The sequence below is a fragment of the Theropithecus gelada genome, chromosome 20, assembly GCF_003255815.1.
Source record: "Theropithecus gelada isolate Dixy chromosome 20, Tgel_1.0, whole genome shotgun sequence".
NCBI lineage: Eukaryota > Metazoa > Chordata > Mammalia > Primates > Cercopithecidae > Theropithecus > Theropithecus gelada.
Genome location: NC_037688.1, coordinates 64983537 through 65005381, shown reverse-complemented (window position 1 = coordinate 65005381; position 21845 = coordinate 64983537). Strand labels below are relative to the sequence as shown.

At 39.0% G+C, this 21845-nt stretch overlaps 1 protein-coding gene across 1 annotated transcript; it reads right to left on the bottom strand.

Moving 5' to 3' along the window:
* Window positions 1-179: 179 nt before the first annotated feature.
* Window positions 180-18622, bottom strand: LOC112613722 (serine/threonine-protein kinase SMG1-like). Its single transcript, XM_025369455.1, has 11 exons — window positions 18283-18622; window positions 17638-18107; window positions 16375-16512; window positions 14092-14244; window positions 11850-12029; window positions 10857-11084; window positions 9691-9902; window positions 9425-9531; window positions 7576-7755; window positions 7389-7495; window positions 180-4959 (listed from the first exon to the last, which is right to left on the bottom strand). The coding sequence occupies exons 1-11, from the start codon at window positions 18461-18463 to the stop codon at window positions 4882-4884; spliced, it is 2034 nt and encodes a 677-aa protein (XP_025225240.1). The 5' UTR covers window positions 18464-18622; the 3' UTR covers window positions 180-4881.
* Between the last annotated feature and the right edge of the window lie 3223 nt (window positions 18623-21845).

Here is a 21845-nt window from a genome sequence, read left to right as displayed (position 1 = left end):
TATAATCCCAGCACTTTGGGAGGCTGAAGTGGGAGGGTAACTTGAGCCCAGGAGTTCAAGATCAGCCTGGGCAACATAGGGAGACCCTGTCGTTTTGTTTTTTCAAGCTACCCAGGTTCCAAAAGGTTCCAAGTTTTCCAAAATCTATTTTGACCAATAAATTCAGAACTTAAATGATGTATCTTTTGAGACTGAACCTTTATTTTCTGAAAAACAGGTATTTCATACAATCTTTGCCATGTTAATGCAAATATGCACAAATTAGGCATGTATTTTTGTTTTCCAAAAGATGCATTATGAACATTTTCAGGAAGCTGGTGTGATTTATTCAACTTTAAAATACAATCACAAAATTATATCCATCAGGAGGCATTACAACCTTTTGTACAGAGAAGCCACTATTTATACATTGTTACTAGGACAAGGAAGATTCAGTTCAACTCAACTTGCTCTTAGAATAAGAGTAAAAAGTAAATTAACAAGTAAGTGAAGTATGATGTTGTTGCCACTGACATTACAGGTGGAAAGATAAGGGAAATTTAAACCAGAAAAATGACACAATAAAGAGGAGCTGAAACTTTGTCAAGAAAAGAAAAAGATATTAGCCTGTTTTCAAAGAAAAACATTCTAAAAGTCCGCAATTCAGAACATAGAATTCTAAGTTTACCATCTTCAAAAATCTACTAAATTGTATGACACTTTACATTAGCGCAGCGAACATCTTTTTCTAAGTCTAGCCAAGTTCCCATGGAAAGCAGAGTACCCTAAGTAGGTCATGTTTTACACCCCTTGAACTTATAAAGCTTTTCTCATTAAGAGTTAGTTTTGCCCTTCTGTAAATAAGGATGGTGATACTGTTAACCAGGTCTAAAAAGCAGGAAGTGCAACAAACCCTTAGGGTTTCATTATACAGTGAATTTTCCCCTCCCCAACGTTTGGAAAAATTTGGGACACTTGCTAGTTCTTCCCTGTGGGAGGAATCTAAGACTACCCAAATATTGAAAACAAAATCTACCTTCTTTAACCCTTGCATCAGTAATTCTACCTCCTTGGCTTATGGGGAGGAAAGTCCTAATTTTAAATTGCTGGCATTTTACAAGCTCAACAAAATATAAAATTGAACACTGGTTTTCATACTCTACTTTTATGTAAAACAAAGATGCTTAAATGTGCTAATAGTAAAGCATTCACTGATATTTGATGTATCTGAATAGGACTAACAGGCTAATTGTAGGTGCTTTCATATGAAAATAATTGGGAGAAAAGAAGAACCAGCTCCTTTGATTTTAGTACTGCCAAAACAAGTAAGCCCCCAGAGTTAATTACAAAAATGTGGAGGAAAATAGGCCAGGAAGACTTTTCAATTTAAAGTACTGCCTATAATACCCCAGATTAAAAAGGACCTAAGATTGCACATCAAGTCTAATATTTGGCTGTACTTGCATTGCCCTGCTCGGCATTTTTTAAAATGGCTCTTTCCTTAAATTTCACACGTCAGAACAACCACAATTAAAAAAACAAAAAACAATGCAGATAACACCAAACATTGGACAATATTAAGAAAACTACTTACTAAGCTTAGAGGCAAGGGTTAAGGGCAGAAGTGATGGAAGTTTTTCTCTGTATTACAAACCCTCACCCTAAACCTGGGGTTTGGGCTCTAAAAAAGTAATGTAGGGAAGCAGATCAAGAGCCTGATTATCAGTTCTCACATGGAAATCTCAACAGATTTCAAAAGCAACTCACCACAAGTGTCAAACACAAAAGAATCTTAATCATCATCTAGCAAACTACACTAAGAACTCAATGACCAAAAATAATCAATCAACTTCAAGACACACCAAAGCAACAGTAAAAGAGAAATAACTACACAAGCTAAGCCTCCACAACTCTGTAGAGAAATCAACTAACAATTAGGCAATTCTAGTAAATTAAAGACAACAAAAAACTTAAGATTGAACTTCAATTTCCAAGGGTACTCTGAAGAGGTTGTTTGTAGGTTATTCTGTACCCCCTGATTCTTAAAGACAGTGGGGAAGAGGGGGAGGGGACAGAGGAATGGAGGGAAAGGGGGAGGCAGGAGAGAGAGAAAAATAGGAGAGGATCCCTGGTTTTCCACAGGTATTTTGTGTTATCAAAAATGTATGACTTCATAACGACAGCACTCTAACTTTTCTCAGTCTAACTGCTGAGGTCTCTTAAAAAGTTCAAATGGCAAGTCACCTTGTAGAATGACTTAACAGAGGAAGCCAAACGATACAGACCAGGGTCTTGGTCCAGAGTGCAGTAAGGAGCAGGCTTTTGAAGTCATCTATTACATCTGCCTTACAACCAAACCCACTGTGTATGCCACATTATTCTTGGAGGGACCACTTTAAAACAAAAGTGATGGATAATTTACCAGAGGCACATGCTTTTGAAGTAAAACTGTTTTTTGTTTTTGCTTGAGTAAGGTGCCAGGTACCTCTGAAGCCTGAAAACACAGGCAATAAAATTCACCTGTTTATCTTCTTTACCAAAGAGAGAGCAATTTCTGAATGCTATCTATAGTGCTAAACTAATGTGAACTGATTTTATCACTGCGATAAAAGTTTTTCCTTATGATGACAATAAAGAATGTTGCTGAAAGACTTTAATCTTGAGAGAGCAGAGGTAATGTGATGAATGTAATTTGCTCCCAGAGCCTCTAGAAAATAAAGCAGCATGCAAAATACAATATGGCATTATTATTCCAGCTAGGTTGTTTTGTGAAAATAAGGTTCCAAATGAATGAAGAAAACAAAATTTGATGCGCTAGGTTCCTTAACTTGCTATTGGACACATGGGTATTTCAAAAAATCCACCCTGCCTACAATACTTGCTAAAGTATCAAGAAAGCACTGATACTAAAACACGTTCTTTCATGGGTAAAGATTATAGATTAACGTGGCAATCAGAATACAGAAAAGGCCCAGAGCTATGTGGAATTTTTTCCTTAATACCTCTCAAGTTTGTCTGTGAAGACTGGCAACTAAAAAGTGACCACTGTCCTAATCTCTAAAATGCAGGGAAAATGTACTCAGACAATTAAGATTATTTTTATTTATTTATTTTTGTCACAGAGTCTCATTCTGTTGCCCAGACTGGAGTGCAGTGGCACAATCTTGGCTCACGGCAAGCTCCGCCTCCTGGGTTCACGCCATTCTCCTGCCTCAGCCTCCCAAGTAGCTGGGACTACAGGCGCCCACCACCACGCCTGGCTAATTTTTTTGTATTTTTAGTAGAGACAGGGTTTCACCGTGTTAGCCAGGATGGTTTCAATCTCCTAACCTCGTGATCCTCCCACCTCGGCCTCCCAAAGTGCTGGGATTGCAGGCATGAGCCACTGTGCCCAGCCAACAATTAAGATTTTAATTGTGTTCTCTTTTGTGTTGATACTTGATTTTAAGAACCCTATTCTAGTCTGGGTTTTTATTTTGGATCAGCCATTTAGCTTACACAGTCAGTACTGAAATGCAACGCTAAATTTAAGGAAACCTTGATCATGAATTCACTATAATGTATTACTGAATGGCAAGCTATTAAAATTGTGCAAAAAGTAAAGCACTTCACAGACTAATAACTGAACTTAATAAAAGATGTTGGTGGATCTCATTTTCACTGTTTCATGTACATGTCCTAAAATGCCAAGTAAACTAAAGAACTTTTAATTTACCAAGTGTAAATTAAAAGCATCAAATGAAAAAAATGAATTTAAAAAAATTTCAGTCTACCTCCACCAGAACATCACTTTATTGTTAATCTATCATCAACAATGTAAAACTCTAATAGATACTCTATCCTGGTTTTTAAAAAGGTAAAAGATTACACTGGATTAGCTACTTTCTATGAAAGAAACTACAGCTATCACAGAAGAGGGAAAATTTGAATGACCTCCAAAAAAAATGCACACTATAAGCAAAAGGGAGCATACATTAAATCAAATGTCTGTTAGATTCATTACTTTTGAATGCACAGTGACAATTCTGGAAACTGTACATGATAGAATCACAGAAATGACTTAAACAACGAGAATTACATTTTGTGTGTGATCACCAGACCTTTAAACAATCCTTGAATTTTCCATGTTATCAGAAGTTGTTAACAGCATCGTGACGAAAGTATATGAAATATAAGGATTGAAATAAAAGTGAATTTGAAAGATGGCTAATCTACTAGATTAGGTAAAGGGGGAATGGGTAAGTGGTGGGGAGGAGTAGGAAACGATGGGGTGGTTTTTTTCCCTTCATTTCAGAAGTTCTTCCACTGTAGTGTATCTGTTACATAGCTCTCCATTTTCAGTCCATTTCTGAAATTCATATCGCATAGCCTTTAGCCTTTTTGTACTTACTGGTCAACCCAACCAGTACTGTTGCCAAGCAACAAGTGTTACACAAGAATCTGAATGCATCAAATCTTCCTTGGCTGTGATTTCTTCGCGACCCCAGTTTTCTCTGTTTCTGAGCGGGGTTTGTTTTTTTCCTGGATTGTACACACAGGGTCAGGTGGAATGGAGTTCCAAATCACTCTGTGCTCCGCGGCATCCCGATTTCTTTCTGCAGCTAACCTCCTGACACGTTTGCTGCTGTTCTGTGGCAGAAAGACAATCTCCGTGTTCAGGCGGTGAGCTTGCTTTCCTTCACCCTTGACCCTGGGGTTGCAGGCCATGGTGTTGGGCGTATCCCTGAGTGCAGCTGTCCTGCAGGATTCACTTCCTAGTGCACCGAGATTTCCTAGGTTTCCTCAGAGTAAGCCCCCAGTTGCATCACCACCGACTGTGGTGTGGCTTTGGATGCCTGAGGCTGAGTTGATTCTGGTGGATGTCTGACCTCGCTTAACCAGACTCATCTACTGACTTGCCATTCACACCCAGGCTGTCCAACCTTCATACAGCTGAGCCAAGTTATCTAGATTAGTTGCTTCCTTAATGACATAGTCAACCTGTAAAAATAGGCAGGATAGTATGTAAAGTCATTTAAAGCTTTTCAATTGTCTGCTGAATTATAATCAGCAGACAAATTATACCAAAAGTTACGTGCAAAGGATTCCCTATACTTACCCTGCTCCTGGAAGCCCCTGAATTTTCATATAAAATTTAATAACTACCAGAATAAAAAGCACAATAGCCAAGTATACTTTAAAAAGAGAGCTAAGACAGTTACAAAGATATGAAAAGCACACAATCCATTAACCTACCAGAATGTTTATGAAGTAAAAATATCCCTAACTCAGAACATCTTTCATGATTTTTGACAAACTTGACAAAACGGTTTCTTAAAAAAAAAAAAAAAAAGGGCTGGGCGCGGTGGCTCACGCCTGTAATCCCAGCACTTTGAGAGGCCAAGGAGGGCGGATCACGAGGTCAGGAGATTGAGACCATCCTGGCAAACACGGTGAAACCCCATCTCTATTAAAAATACAAAAAATTAGCCGGGCGTGGTGGCGGGCACCTGTAGTCGCAGCTACTCGGCAGGCTGAGGCAGGAGAATGGCGTGAACCCGGGAGGCGGAGCTTGCAGTGAGCCGAGATCGCGCCACTGCACTCTAGCCTGGGTGACAGAGCTAGACTCCGTCCCAAAAAAAAAAAAAAAAAAATCCTTGCCCAAGAAGAGTTTAAGTCTAGGTCCTATACAAGAACGTAACAGTGTTTAAAAGAGAAAAAAATTCCTTGCTGATGTTAAAATTGAATTACAGATGCCAAACCATCAAACAACATACTCAGTCTCTTAATTTTTATCCCACAGGAAAAAAATGTACATTTATAATAAAGACATCAAGAGGATACCTCTCTTGACCATATGATCTAACTTATCACCACCAAAGATGGCACAAATTGACATATGTCTCTTGATGTAAAATACTGAGAAAGAAACATCACCGATGTTGTATTCCTTCCAAAAAATCTTGAATGAATTATGAGGAAAATATCAGACAAATATAAACAGAGGCACATTCTGTAAACCAGCTAATCTAGACAAACCAAAAATATCAAGGGAAGGGAAGAGGGAAAGGCTCAGGAACTGTTCTAGATATTAAAGCAGATCAAGAAGTAGGACAAGGATAGACAGTCCCTGACTCACAGTGGGTCCAAATGACCTTTTTTTTTTTTTTTTTTTTTTACTTCACCATGGGTTTATCAGGGTATTAAATGCATTTTAGACTTATGATGGATTTATTGGGATGTCACTCCATCATAAGGGGAGGACCATCTATCTATATGCAAAATGCATGATGATCCTTGACTAGATCCTGAAGGTGGGGGAAAGAGGGGGTTCAGAGAGGAGGAATAAGCAATAAAGAATATTTTGAGATAATTGGAGAAATCTGAATGTGGATTGAATGTTAGATAATTGTATTACATCAATGTTAAGTTTCCTGAGTTGACAATTACATAGTAGTTACAGTATTATAGTATTTTGTTCAAGAGACACATAGTGAAGTTTAGGCATGAAGTGTTAAGATGTCTGCAAAGAACCCTCAAATTGTTCAGAAAAACTGTGTGTGCACACACACACAGAACAATGAAACATGGGAAATTGTTAACTAGTGAGTCTAGGTAAAACGTTTATGGGCCTTCCTACAACTTTTCTATAGCTTTATTCTCAAATTTATATATTCAATATTAGTAACACTGATGAAAACATTTCAGAGTAATGACTTCAGACAAATGTCCCGATACCCAAAGATGCTTTACAAATACAGGTTGAGTATCCCTTATCCAAAATGCTTGGGACCTGTAGTTTTAGATTTTGGATTCTTTGAGATTTTGGAATATATGCATGCATGCAATAAGGAACTTGGGGGTGGGATGCAAGTCTATACACGGAATCCACTTATGCCTTATTATTCACATAGCCTGAAGGTAATTTTACACATTTTCAGTAATTTTGTGCATGAAACAGGTTCTGACTAGATTTGCACTACTGGGATCCATCACAAGGTCAGGCATGGAATTTTCCACTTATGGCATCATGTCAACACTCAAAATGTTTCAGATTGGGAGCATCTGATTTTCTAATTAGGGATGCTCCACTCATACTACACCTGCAACCCAAAGCATCCTTGGCATTTCATTTGAAACCTTCAACAGTTTTCTTTAAATGGAAACTAATTGTAGTCCGGTGGAGGAGGATCAGACTTATATTTGGGTTAAAACAGGGCTAGGGAAAAGGAAAGTGCTCATAAGGAAGGGTCAGAGCAAAATGGTGACTACTGGACAACGCCAGAGCTGTGTTACTCAAAATCTTCTGAATTCTGAAAACACATTTAAGTTCCTTGATGAACCACTAAGGAAATCGATGAGAGGCATCTTTATACACCTCTACTTTTCCAGCAGCATTAAAATGTGTAGCCCAAGTTTAAAACAGTCACCTGTTCAGCAACTGACATCCTCCTATTTGGATCAACATCTCGGCCCTCTAACTTGGCTTTCACTCTCTTCCACACACTCACTGCATAGGAGTTTCTCTCTTGCACCGCTATGAAGCAACAAAAACATACGTAAGTCAAACCGTCATTTTATATAAAAATTTAAGGCATCTTTATCCTAACTAATTACCTTTCCCAGTTTTAGGGTCTCTGACTGCCTTTTTAGGACTACAAGCAACACTCTTGCCAGTTCCTGGAACGGTGCTTGGTGGAGTATCAGCTGATGTGGCAAGATTTTTCTGGATCAGCTTTCTAGCATTCTGTGACATGACATCAGGCTGAGTCTTCTGGCCAGTGTTACTCCGGACTGCTACAGAGAAAAAGTTGGTGGCTCAATTTACATGTAAACAAAACACGGAGGGGGCAGGGTAGAGCAAGCACAGGATAGGTGGTAGTGTATTTTAATACCCCAAATTAAATAATCAACTATAAATCCTTATCCTTTGACACAGCAATTGTCTTCCTAAAAATATAGCCTAAAACCAGTCAGACATTCAGGTATGAATTTGTACAATTACGTTTACTAGGTTTGGAGCATCAAAAACCATAAATATCAGCTGGGCATGGTGGCTCAAGCCTATAATCCCAGCACTTTGGGAGGCCGAAGTGGGCAGATCAGTTGAGTTCAGAAGTTTGAGACCAGCCTACCCAACATGGCAAAATCCTGTCTCTATAAAAATACAAAAATTAGCGGGGCATGGTGGCAGGTTCCTGTAATTCTAGCTACTTGGGAGGCTGAGGCAGGAGAATCTCCTGAACCCAGAAGGTGGAAGTTGCAGCGAGCTGAGATTGCGCCACTGCACTCCAACCTGGGCGACAGAGTGAGACTCATCTCAAAACAAAAACAAAAAACAAACAAACAAAAAACAATAAAATAAAAATAAATAAAATAAAAAATAAAAATAAATTGGCCATTAAGTCATTTTTTAAAAGATTATTTAATGACTGAAAAATTATTAACTGGAAAAAGGCAACAACAATTGCACTTGCATAATCATCCCAATGTGTTCGTGTAGGTGTGCATATGCACAGTGAAGTAAATCAACAAATGCAGAGTGGTTTTTGCCTCTATTTGGAATGAAACTACAAATTTTTCAGTTGTATTAAGTATTTTCCTAAGTTTCTCTAACAGATACATATTTTAAAATCATAAAAAAATTTTTAGCCAAGTAGCAGGCACCTGTAATCCAAGCCATTCACGAAGCTGAGGCAGGAGAATCGCTTAAAACTGGGGGGTGGAGGTTGCAGAGAGCCACAATTGTGCCACTGCACTCCAGCCTGGGCCACAGTGAGTTTTGAGACTCCGTCTTTTTAAAAAAAAAAAAAAAAAAATTTTTAAAGAAAACTACTCAAATGCAAAGCATTTTTACTGTCTCACAAGTTGTTTCATTTTTTTGAGACAGAGTCTTGTTCTGTCACCCAGGCTGGAGTATAGTGACGTGATCTAGGCTCACTGCAACCTCTGCTTCCCAGGTTCAAACAATTCTCCTGTCTCAGCCTCCTGAGTAGCTGGGACTGCAAGCATCTGGCACCACACCCAGCTAATTTTTTTTGTATTTTTAGCAGAGACAAGGTTTCATCATGTTGGTCAGGTTGGTCTTGAACACCTGATCTTAGGTGATCCACCTGCCTCAGCCTCCCAAAGTGCTGGGATAAGAGGTGTGAGCCACCTCGCCCAGCCTTTTTTTTTTTTAATAGCTGTTTGTTTATTTATTTATTTTTAAAGAGACAGGGTCTTGAACTCCTGGCCTTAGGCAATCCTCCCACCTTGGCCTTCAAGTAGCTGGGGGGATTATAGGTGTGAGCCATCATGCCTGGCTCACACGAGTATTTTTAAGGATAAGCTACAATCTGTTCAGTTTAAGATTATAGAATGACAGGCCTTAAGTGTTTAATATTAGACAGCTATGTATAATTAAACATCTTAGCATCTATGTGTAACATTATTAAGAGATCAAGACTCAGGACTCTTCTCCTACCTGCAGCAAAGGATGGCTGATAAGTAGCAGATGACGTTGGACTCGAACATTCATTTGTTGCATCGGTGACTAAGGGTGATGCAAAACTCACTAAATTATTATAGATACTGAAATACAAAATAAAATGGCTTATTTATGAAATGTTTTACCTGATAACTACTTATAAAAATATGAACAAAACTGAAAAATTAAATCAAGAGATAAACTTACTATACCATTAGTTTTGTACTTACGTTTTATAAATTTTGACCAGAAGGCATTCTTACCTCTGACTTTGTGTTTTCAGTTCTTTCAAGGTGGGAGTGATTTCCTGGAGCATTTCAACATGTTCTTGACTTCGAACCTGACCCATAGCCTGGACTAATGTAAACAGAACTGTTTGAATGTTGTCTTGCCATGATTTATATTCACCCAAAAACTGCCTAACACTGTTCTCATAGGGAACATCTTCACCATCCGCCAGAGCAGCTTCTTCATCCTAGAATTGATAATGATTAAGAAAAATAGTTTTAGTATCAGTAATTACTCTCAAGACAGTCATCTAGTGATTAAGAAGTAGCAAGTGTTTCAAATATGAGTGTGTTTAAACTGCTTTTTTTTTTCTTTTTGAGACGGCGTCTTGCTCTGTCACCCAGGCTGGAGTGCAGTGGCCGGATCTCGGCTCACTGCAAGCTCCTCCTCTCGGGTTCACGCCATTCTCCTGCCTCAGCCTCCCAAGTAGCTGGGACTACAGGCACCCGCCACTTCGCCCGGCTAGTTTTTTGTATTTTTTAGTAGAGACGGGGTTTCACCGTGTTAGCCAGGATGGTCTCGATCTCCTGACCTCGTGATCCGCCTGTCTCGGCCTCCCAAAGTGCTGGGATTACAGGCTTGAGCCACCGCGCCCGGCCTTAAACTGCTTATTATAGTTCAACTCCATTTTTACAGGAACTTCATTTCCACCATCAAATAAAAATTCAAAGTAAAAGTAAATTCTAAAATTAAATTATTTACTGTTTGTAATAATGAACTAATAGCCTTTTCTGGAGGCTTAGTTTTCTTACTAACTAGACTATGTACAACACTGGAGGGAAGAGACAACATTTCATTCATTTTGGAGGCGAACTGTATGGGTTTGTTGGTATAGCTAAGAAAAAGATAGGCTGGATATCTGAATTCTCAAACTACGTTCATATCTTGGTTTTATTACAAGTTATATCACAATAAAGGAATCTATTTAAGCCTTAGTTTCTCTGTGTATGAAATTCCAACTACTACTACTAGTTTTAAAAAAATAGTTGATGAAAACACAAGTTAACTCAGTTACAAATAAATTGGAAGATGCGATGAGATAAATTGTTATTTACAAAATGTCACTGCTTTTCCTATAAATAAAACTAGTAAATTTTATAAAAGAGGGACAGGAAATGTGTGTTCATGGTATTAGTCTTACCTTAGCCATAGCTTTCAAGAGATGTTTGACATCTCCAAGCTGTCGGTTATGACCAGTGAGCACAGTCTTTATATTATCAACCAGATTCTGAATTGTTTCACAGACCGTTTCTATCTGCTGCTCTTTCTCTGTCTGAATTGCCCTCTGAGTAGACATATCCTGGGTCAATTGTTTGTGTGCTGACAAAAGCCATTCAGAGCTGCCAATAGGATGTTCAAGACCAGTGTCCTAAATAGAACAAGCATTTGTTTGACTTCGAGTATCAGCTGAAATAATGAGTCCTTTCTTCATTATCATCATCAAAAGATATTAGTAACTCAAGCTGACACAAAGAGAACCTCCATTGCTATGTCATGAATTAATTACCTACAAGTTACTTAACAATAATCTCAATAATCTATGAAAGATAGATGAAGATTTTTACTTTCCCTGCATAATCACACAGGTTATAAATGCTTAAAGTTTAAGACCTGAGAAATACATTTGGAACCACAAAGATGACTGGCAATCCAGGTCCCTAAATTCTAAATAACTCTTCGAGATGAAATGTGAACTTCCTAACATACAACTTTAAGCTTTCTGACCAAATATAAATGTCAAATTTGCCAACTTGCTATTTCTGGCCTTCACTAACCTTTCAAGCATTCATCTTCCATAAGCCCTCTTTCTCCCGCTCTATGTTTTCAGTGCATCGGAATCATTTGCTATATACCGTCTTTCTCCTCCATTCTAAACTTTCATAGTATTTTGGTTGTAGCTCTGAGGAGCCTTTACACTTTCTCATTTTTCATATTTTTAAATATATAATATGTTTCTGGGAAGGGGGGCGGCTAAGAAAATAATTTAATCATCACTGTCCCCCCCCCGCCCCCATAACAACCTCTTACATACAGTATATTCTCAACAAATGTAATCTGAATGTATATATTAAATTGATTTTGATAGTATAACGCTAGCCTTAATTTAATCAAGTTTCCTTCCACCAAGACTCACCACTCTCTGTAATAAACGAAGCTCTAACTCAGACACTGAACTGTTAAACTGTGATGCAAATGAACACATCTGCTGACATCGCTTGATTAGTTCAAATAACGCCGCATCCAGGTTTAAGGCTTCTGCAGTTCTTGTTCGTAAACTTTCAAAATGAATGATATTGCTGCAGAGAAAAGTGACCTGTGAAGACAGAAATGGAACCTTACAAGAGGAGATGGGGGGAAGGTGGGAAAGGGAGGTGGCAATTAATAACACGAAAAAATACTACTTTCTCATTTTGAGAATTCAGGACCAGAATTAGTGCTGAAAATGTTTGGGAAATAGACCAAAACCTTATAAAGGCTGTAAATAAACGTACATTTATATTTATACTGTTAGGTCTGAGATGGCCAAAAGCACTGACGAACAATTAGGTAAATGGATCTTCTACGTTACTTACTGTTTTTACATAGAATATTAACTTCACAATAAAGCTGTTATCATATTTAGCTGCAATTTGTGTTACATCCACAATTCAGAAGACACTTCCGTCATAATGTTCCCCTTCTGCTTCTATTCTTGCCTAACTTATCTGGCAATATTAAGCTCATCTTAAAGGTATGATTAATATTGTGGTGGTTAGTTTTTTTTGTTTGTTTTTTGTTTTCTTTGAGACAGGGTCTCCCCTGTTGCCCAGGCTGAAGTACAGTGGCTTAACTATGGCTCACTGTAGCCTTAGACTCCTGGGCTCAAGCAATCCTCCCGCCTTAGTCTCCCAGGTAGCTAGTCTTCCAGCTGGGACTAGAGGTGTGTGCCACCATGCCTAGCCAAAAAAAAAAAAAAAATTTTATTGGCCAGGTGTGGTGGCTCACACCCATAATCCTAGCACTTTGGGAGGCCGAGGCCAGCGGATCACCTGAGGTCAGGAGTTCGAGACCAACCTGGCCAACATGGTGAAACCCCGTCTCCACTAAAAATACAAAAAAATTAGCTGGGCATGGTGGCAGGTGCCTGTAATCCCAGCTACTTGGGAGGCTGAGGCAGGAGAATTGCTTGAACTCTAGAGGCAGAGGTTGCAGTGAGCCAAGATCACACCACTGCACTACAGCCTGGGCAACAAGAGCAAAACTGCGTCTCAAAAAAAAAAAAAAAAAAGAAAAAATTTTTTTTTGGTAGAGACAGTATCTTACTATGTTGCCCAGGCTGGTTTCAAACTCCTAGCTTCAAGCCATCCGCCTGCCTCAGACTTCTGAGTAGCTAGAGCTAAAGGGACATACCATGCCCAGCTATGATACATTCTTAAATAGTTCTTAATAGGTATATACTGAAAAATTTATAGACAAAATTATGTACTATTTGGGATTTCTATTAAATATGGATGGAAAGGAGGATTAGGGAGTATGGGTGAAATAAGATAGGACTTAAATTGAGCATTATTAAGCATTGGTGACAGGTATGAAATATGAGTATCATGTATTACTCCAATTTTGTACTTAGTCGAAAATGTCCATAACAGTTTTTTTGGTTGTCCTCCCTCTGCCCAATCCACAGCCTCTTGACAGGGAACAAGACCTTTTTTTTTTTTTTTTTTTTTTTGAGACAGAGTCTTGCTCTGTCACCCAGGCTGGAATTCAGTGGCACGATCTTGGATCACTACAACCTCTGGCTCCCAGGTTCAAGCAATTCTCCTGCCTCAGCCTCCTGAGTAGCTGGGACTACAGGCACCCGCCACGACGCCCAGCTAATTTTTTTGTATTTTTAGTAGAGATGGGGTTTCCCCATACTGGTCAGGCTGGTCTTGAACTCCTGACCTTGTGATCCGCCCACCTCAATCTCCCAAAGTGCTGGGATTACAGGTGTAAGCCACGGTGCCTGGCCGACAGGGCACAAGGTCTTAAGACGTTTTTATTGTCATGTGGAAAAAATAATATTCAAAGTACCTTTCCAAATCTTTGAATTGCTTTAGTTGTATAAAAGAGAACCAGAGAATCTTAAACAAATATGAATTTAAAACCTCTTTATTTTTCAACAGAGGCTGAATTTATTTAATTAACATTTAAATGGGAGGCAGTAAAGGCCCAGGGAAATAACCTGCTGTAGGTTCAACTTCAGGCATGCCCTGAAATGCCCATCAGTCCCTCCTCCTGGTGCTGTGAACCAAAATGTGGGCTCTCAAGCTCCCCTGATAACCCCACATATAATTTCCGGCTACTCATCTAATCCTGTAAGTGAATACAAAGATAGTGCATGTAAGTCACAATACCTGACTTGCTCTTTGGCTCTCTTTAAGGACAAGATTTCTTCTTTCAGCTATCGTTGCTTCAAAATCTTGTAGTACAGGGGCCAATGCAGGGTTGGCACCACCTGCCCACTTGAGTCGCTGTTCAATACTTGCTTCAAGTGCTGCTAGCTTCTCCTATAAAAGCCAGCAGAATCTTGGTGAATGTATATGACATTCTCTACTTCCTATCTGTGGAGTATTTTATATAACACAATAAAGATTCAAAAGAACCAGGGTGGACATATGTAATTTAGAAAACAAAGCTTTAACAATCACCTTTTGGAATTAACCTTGATTTCCCTTTGAACATTTAAGGCCAAACATGTATGGAGAGAGAGGCAACAACTGGCTTTCAGTTTATATCTTAAAATGTACAGAAGGAAGTTTCACTTTCATTTTAAAATAAAATGATCTTTAAAAAATAAAAAATCTGCTACACCAAACTCTTTTTTTTTTTTTTTTTTTCTTTTGAGACGGAGTCTCACTCTTGTCACCCAGGCTGGAGTACAGTGGCGCAATCTCCACTCACTGCAACCTTTGCCACCTGGGTTCAAGCGATTCTCCTGCCTCAGCCTCCCGAGTAGCTGGGACTACAGGCACCTTGTCACCGCGCCTGGCTAATTTTTGTAGTTTTAGTAGAGACGGAATTTCACCATCTTGGCCAGGCTGGTCTTGAACTCCTGACCTCGTGATCCACCCACCTCAGCCTCCCAAAGTGATGGGATTACAGATGTGAGCCACCATACCCGGCCACAATCTTGGCTCACGGCAACCTCTGCCTCCTGGGCTCAAGCCATCCTCCCACCTCAGCCTCCTGAGCAGCTGGGACAAGAGGTGGGTGCCACCATGCCCCAACTAATTTTTTGTATTTTTTGTAGAGACAAGGTTTTACTATGTTGCCCAGGCTGGTCTCAAACTCCTGGCCTCAAGCAATCCACCCGCCTCGGCCTCCCAAAGTGCTGGGTTCATAGGCGTGAACCACCATGCCTGGCCAAGTTTATAAAAATAATGGTAAAAATCCATCCAGATTATCATGACAAGGAAAGTTTCATGTAACAAAGTTATCTGATTATTTATTCAACATTTCAGGTGGACACATTCACATTTTCTCTCCCCAACTCCCTCTACTTTCCTGCATGTCCATGTCTCTAAAATCATTAAGAGGAAGAGTTCATTCTTGTAAGTTGAAAACACATCTTTTCTCTGACCAATACACTGTAGAGAAAGCTCATTTCAATCTTCAAATGACTGAGCTCCAAAAAAGCTTCATTACAAAACTTTAAAACATCACAGAATTATACTTGATTTTATACTGCTATTAATTTACAAAAACAGAAAAATGTCAGTTACTACTGAGTACATGAAGTATAAAGGACAGACAATATAAAGATATATATAACTTTCATTAAGGCAAGTTTCTCTTATGTAAAAAAATAAGTAGAAGGATTATGTATACAGCTTTCAATATCCAGGCAATATAATAGTTCAGAAAAATATTCTGCTGCCTTAGGCATCCCAAAATTCCATTATCTGTACAACATAAGAAATGCCCATGCTTCTTAGCTACCACTATTATTAAACAAAATAGAACTACTTATATACATTTCACAAAACAAATTCAGTATTCAAAGTTTTTCTAATCACCAGTTTCCTTAATGTATCAAGGCACAGTAATTATCAAGTTCATTAAAAACCTGAGATATTTAGTATGTTTCTACTCCTGGTTCAAAATATACCTGTTACTATAAGACTCAGTTACCTTGGAGGGTAAGAAATAAAAAATAGAGGCCGGGCGCGTTAGCTCATGCCTGCAATTCCAGTACTTTGGGAGGCCAAGATGGGCAGATCACCTGAGGTCAGGAGTTCGAGACCAGCCTGGCCAACATGGTGAAACGTTGTATCTACCTAAAATTAGCTGGACATGGTGGTGCACGCCTGTAGTCCCAGCTACTTGAGAGGCTGAAGCAGGAGAATCGCTTGAACCCGGGAGGCAGAGGTTGCAGTGAGGTGAGATAGTGCCACTGCACTCCAACCTGGGTGACAAAGTGAGACTTTGTCTCCAAAAAAAAAAAAAATATATATATATATATATATATGTGTGTGTGTGTGTGTGTGTGTGTGTATAAATGAAAAGCAAAAGTGAAAAAAATTGTGCTCTTCTGGCTTACAAACCAAGGACACATACAACAACAGAGCACTAACAATCGTAGCGTTGGTTATTTCTAAAAGGAAGATGCCCTGGAAGGAAGATCTGGCAAAACACACCTGAACTGTTGCAATAGAAGTTTCAATTTGGCTCAGGGTATGCAGTTTCTTTTTCATGCTGGTTAGGATAGCAGACCGTGGGGGAGGTGTGACTGACATGGCTTGTGGTCTATTGATAAGTAGATCTTCATGTTGCCACTGTTCAAAGAAAAAGAAATGTAATAAAATCAGCAGGAAAAAAGCATTTCGATAAATAAGGAAAGGGAGGTGCAACCTAGGACTGGTGGAAGAGAAAAAATCCCAGCTGCAGCCAATGGGAGGTAAGCAGGGAGAAGTAACAGAAAAGACACACTGAAAACAACCACATCCAGGTGAAAGTCTTCTTGAGGTGGAACATAGCTAATAAATTTCTTGGACCACTCACATGCAACATTTAAATAGTAATTCTGAAGATGTTAACTACAGTTAAGGAAATCAGAGCTTAAGGAAGTTAAGTACAAGTTTATATACCTAAGTCTGATTTGAATACAAATCCATCTCACCCCAAAGCCTGTGCTGTCATACATCATACATCCCCTAAGTAATTAAGGCCAAAACTAGGCTTCTAAAAACCATTTCCAAAATAAAGACAGATTTATTCCCAAAGCTGTTTATCACAAGAGTAGGGCATCAAGGAAAATAAACTACTTTAGAAATAAAGACGGGAAGCATACCTACATATGAATGAATTCAACATTAAAAACTATATTTATGCCAGGCACAGTGGCTCGCACCTGTAATCCCAACACTTTGGGAGCCCAAGGCGGGCAGATCACCTGAGGTCGGGAGTTTGAGACCAGCCTGACCAACATGGAGAAACTCCACCTCTACTAAAAATACAAAATTAGCCAGGCATGGTGGTGCATGCCTGTAATCCCAGCTAGTCGGGAGGCTGAGGCAGGAGAATCGCTTGAACCCAGGAGGTGGAGGCTGCGATGAGCCAAAATCACGCCATTGTACTCCAGTCTGGGCAACAAGAGCAAAACTCTGCCTCAAAAAAAAAAAAAAAAAGCAGTATTTAATACAGATCATGCTTATCACACAGCCCTGATGGAAAGAAATTCTAAGGACACAAAACCATAGAGGATAAACGATCTCAACTATACAGAAGAGAAACAAGTATCATTGGGAAGAAACTGCCAAAATGCAATGGTGTGTTTGCACTGGGTTGGCGTAAGTTCAGGAAGTTTTAAAAAATATTCTGTGTATTGTTTTATATTAATTTCTCCCGTTTTTCTAGTTTCCTACCTTGAGGAAAAACACATTATAATGAAAAACACTTACCTGAAACATGGCAATATGCAGCTGAACTCGCTGCAGGCTTGTCTTACAAGAAGAAATACTGGTTTCCAGCCTTCGCACCAAGTCATGCTTCTTCCAGGCAGTGTCATAAGAACTTGCTAACACGGTTGCCCTGTTCATAACCAACTGAGAGAATTTCCCAATCTGGATGTTATGTTCCACCGCTTTCTTACAGAGATCATCAACAGAAACTTTGCTTTCGGCACCAAAGTCCTTTGCCTCTACTTGAGCAATGATGTCTACACCCAGAGCACTGATAAAACTGCACAGTGTGAGTCCGAGGGCTTGGTTAGGTAGTCCTATCAAGAGCTGCCTCACAAAGTCAGCCGTGAATGCCTTGATAGGTTTGGCCATTTGGTCTTCACTGAAACAAGAGTTTCTAAAAAGGGTTTTCACATTGACAATCTGTACAGGCCCATTCACAGTATTCTGATCTTCAAGTGAACTTGATCCTACAAAAAGGAAAAATTTCTTATAAAGTATTTCATGAAAAAAATCAAGTAATATGCCGTTTATTTATAGTATTTAAGGTGTCATGAATGTATAATTAAATTAAGCCTACTCTACCCTGCCCCCTTCCATAGTGCTACATAGCTAAAGCTAGCATGTTTACAGGTAGAATATTACCTGACAATGTTTTAGAAAAGGTACCACAGAGCCTGAAGAACTCCTTAATCGTCTGGAGTCTTTTTAGAAAGAAAATCTCTTCTAGCACCTGCCGGTGATTATCATCATCAAAAAAATTAACTTGAGTACTCCTGGCTTCCCTTATGATGTCAATCTTTCGCCAAGCTATAGGAATTTCCATCTTGTTCAACTATGTAAATGAAAGAAAACAAAGTTCATTTCCCCACTCTTCACACAACTGAACAACTACTTTATGGCACTTGCATCATTTTTAAATCCAAGTCCACATTTACCTTTTCAACTAATAAGCCGAAAGCAGTTTCAACTTGAGCAAACATGCCATCGAATGCTACCAAAAGCATCTGGCCAGCTGACATTTTGGGTGTTTCTTCAACTGAACCATTTCTTGGTTGGATTAATTCACCATACTGAGCATGTAGTAGTCTACAGGAAAACAAAGGGAGTTAAAACCTTCGCTGAAAAGTAATGCCTTTGGTAGGAACATAAAAAGTCAGTACATCTCACAGCTGCATGCGAACTCTAGAAAGCCTTCTGGCATTAAGAAGAAGTGTTATTAGGCCGGGTGCAGTGGTTCACGCCTGCAATCCCAGCACTTTGGGAGGCCTAGGTGGCCGGAACACCTGAGATCAGGAGTTCGAGACCAGCCTGGCCAACATGGAGAAACCCCAGCCAACATGGAGAAACCCCGTCTCTACTAAAACTATAAAAAAATCAGCCGGGTGTGGTGGTGGGCACCTGTAATCCCAGCTACTTGGGAGGCTGAGGCAGGAGAATCACTTCAACCTAGGAGGTGGAGGTTGCTGTGAGCCAAGATCGCGCCATTACACTCCAGTCTGGGCAACAAGAGCGAAACTCCATCTCAAAAAAACAGGAGTGTTATGATGATAAAATGGTATTTCATCATGTCAACCACAATAGGATTTCAATGATTCCAATTCATTATTAATGACTGTTATGTGATTAAATTTTATGCAAACTTGAGTGATTAGTCTCACTTTTACACACAAAATATGAAATAATGTAAAATCCCATATTGAAAATGTCAGAAATCACACCATTCTAAAGCTGGTGGACCTAGTAAATTGTCAAGTATGTTCACAATACTACTGTAAGATACGATACAACAAACTCTACTTGCTGTTTTGGGTATACTTGGTTTTTATGCACATTTTGAATGTAAGGTCTTCAGAAATTCACCCCTCACATTACCATTAAGATTTATATAGTGCTTAAGTATCCGGGCACTATATCTTACCCCACACACACACACACACACACAGAAATCATTCCAGATGGCTGGAACTATTAAGAATTTTTAAGAGAATTAAAAATGTTAAGCTACCAGATAAATGTCTAATGGAAAAATTGCTGTAAGATGGTATGAGATTTTCCTTGAGATTACCCAAAAAAAAGCTTCTCTGAAACAAGGCACAGACAGGCTCCCATAGATCCAGGCACAAAGCTTGTTACCCAAAGTACACATTTAGGTAAACATTCCTCTGTATGAGGATAAGGCGAATCCAGATAGGATATTAAGAGAGAGAAAATGAAGTCTGAAATTCAGTGCAAAACAAAGATGTACAGATCTAGCATTTAACTTTTTAAATACTGCTAAAAATTATATGATAAAGCTGTTCTACAAATAATCTAAATCGCTACTTAGCTAATATTTGTTTATGCTATTAATGATTACACTTTTTCTAGCTGGGCAAGGTGGAGTACGCCTACAGTCCCAGCTACTCAGGAGGCTGAGACAGGAGAATCTCTTGAACCCAGGAAGTGGAGGCTGCAGTGAGCTGAGATCGCACCATTGCACTCCAGCCTAGCAACACAGCGAGACTCCATCTCAAAAAAAAAATATATATATATATATATGAATATATATTTATTAATATATATGTATATATTTCTTATTCTATGAATATAACCACTCCAAAGAAACATGAGAAATAGGAAATTTCTGAATGCAGGATAATTAACATTAAGGAATTATTGCTACTTTTTTCGTGAAATAATGACACCACAGTCAAGAAAAATAAGATCATATATATATATACACACACACACACACACACACACACATACATACACACACATATATATACTTCTTGCATTATTAATATTTAAGAATGAAAAAAATATATGCTTCAAAATAACTAGGATAGTAAATTTTTTTTTTTTTTTTTTTTTTTTTTTTTTTTTTGAGACGGAGTCTCGCGCTGTGTCACCCAGGCTGGAGTGCAGTGGCGCGATCTCGGCTCACTGCAAGCTCCGCCTCCCAGGTTCACGCCATTCTCCTGCCTCAGCCTCCGAGTAGCTGGGACTACAGGCGCCCGCCACCACGCCCGGCTAGTTTTTTGTATTTTTAGTAGAGACGGGGTTTCACCATGTTAGCCAGGATGGTCTCGATCTCCTGACCTCGTGATCCGCCCGTCTCGGCCTCCCAAAGTGCTGGGATTACAGGCTTGAGCCACCGCGCCCGGCCGACTATGGATCTTTCTTATACACCTTTTAATTAGGCCCATTCACTTTATTGAAAAATCAGTCTACTGTTTAATTTTCTTAAGGTTCAATTCAAAACTAAACACTCAAGTTACTTTCTTCTTTATAATACAGAATTCAGTTTTACAATTTAGTTCATAATTTATGCACATACTTCATTCTTCACACGACTTAATCAGTAATATAAAATTAACAGAAATTCAAAAACACATTACATGAGAATTTAGATAGCCCTTTTCTAATTACTATTTCGAAATTATCCTTCAATAACAATTCTGAAGTCTCCTGTGCCTAGGTTTAAAACTTGACTCCTTTCAAACTCTTGCTCTTTTCCCCTACCTACCCTAATCAGAAGCATTTTCTTTAGCTAGATGTGGGATCCTGAAGATAAGACTGTATAAAATTTATCTCAGTATCCTAAGAGCTTAGTACTGTTCCTGGCATATATTAAGCACTCAGATACATGGCTAAAATATATTCTAAATTAAACTCCTCCTAGTCTAAATCAAAGCATAAAATTCACAGATACAAAATAGGATGCCATGGTGATTAATTTCAAATTTAAAATTGCTTATTTACAAATATAAAAGAACTGGGTTTTAAAGCAATTGTTTACAAATTTAATTTAAAAGAATGGTAAATCCAATAAAAACATTAAGCTGTAAATTATCAAGTTACTGAGTGATGAACAACCACACATTCCCCTTCTCCAAATCTGTCTCAAGTTAAGATAAACCCAATGCCATCATTTTTGCCTCTTATATAACTATTTTTGGCTGGGTGTGGTGGCTCATCCCTATAATCCCTGCACTTAAGGAGGCTGAGGTGGAAGGAATACTTGAGCCCAGAAGTTCAAGGCGGCAATGAGCTATGATCATACCACTGCACTCTAGCCTGGACAACAAAGTAAGACCCTGTTCCTTTAAAAAACAAAACAAAACAAAAAAGCAAACAATTTTATTTTTATAAAAGGTACCTCAAGGCCAGAGGCGGTGGTGGCTCATGCCTGTAATCCCAGCATTTTGGGAGGCCGAGGCAGG

Excerpts from the sequence above, each read along its gene's own strand:
- LOC112613722 (XM_025369455.1), bottom strand. The coding sequence starts at position 18,463 with ATGGAAATTCCTATAGCTTGGCGAAAGATTGACATCATAAGGGAAGCC. Across the intron at positions 11,085-11,849 it reads TTCGTTTATTACAGAGAGTG|GACACTGGTCTTGAACATCC; the intron begins GTGAGTCTTGGT and ends TGTTCTATTTAG. Across the intron at positions 9,903-10,856 it reads TCTTGAAAGCTATGGCTAAG|GATGAAGAAGCTGCTCTGGC; the intron begins GTAAGACTAATA and ends TATCAATTCTAG.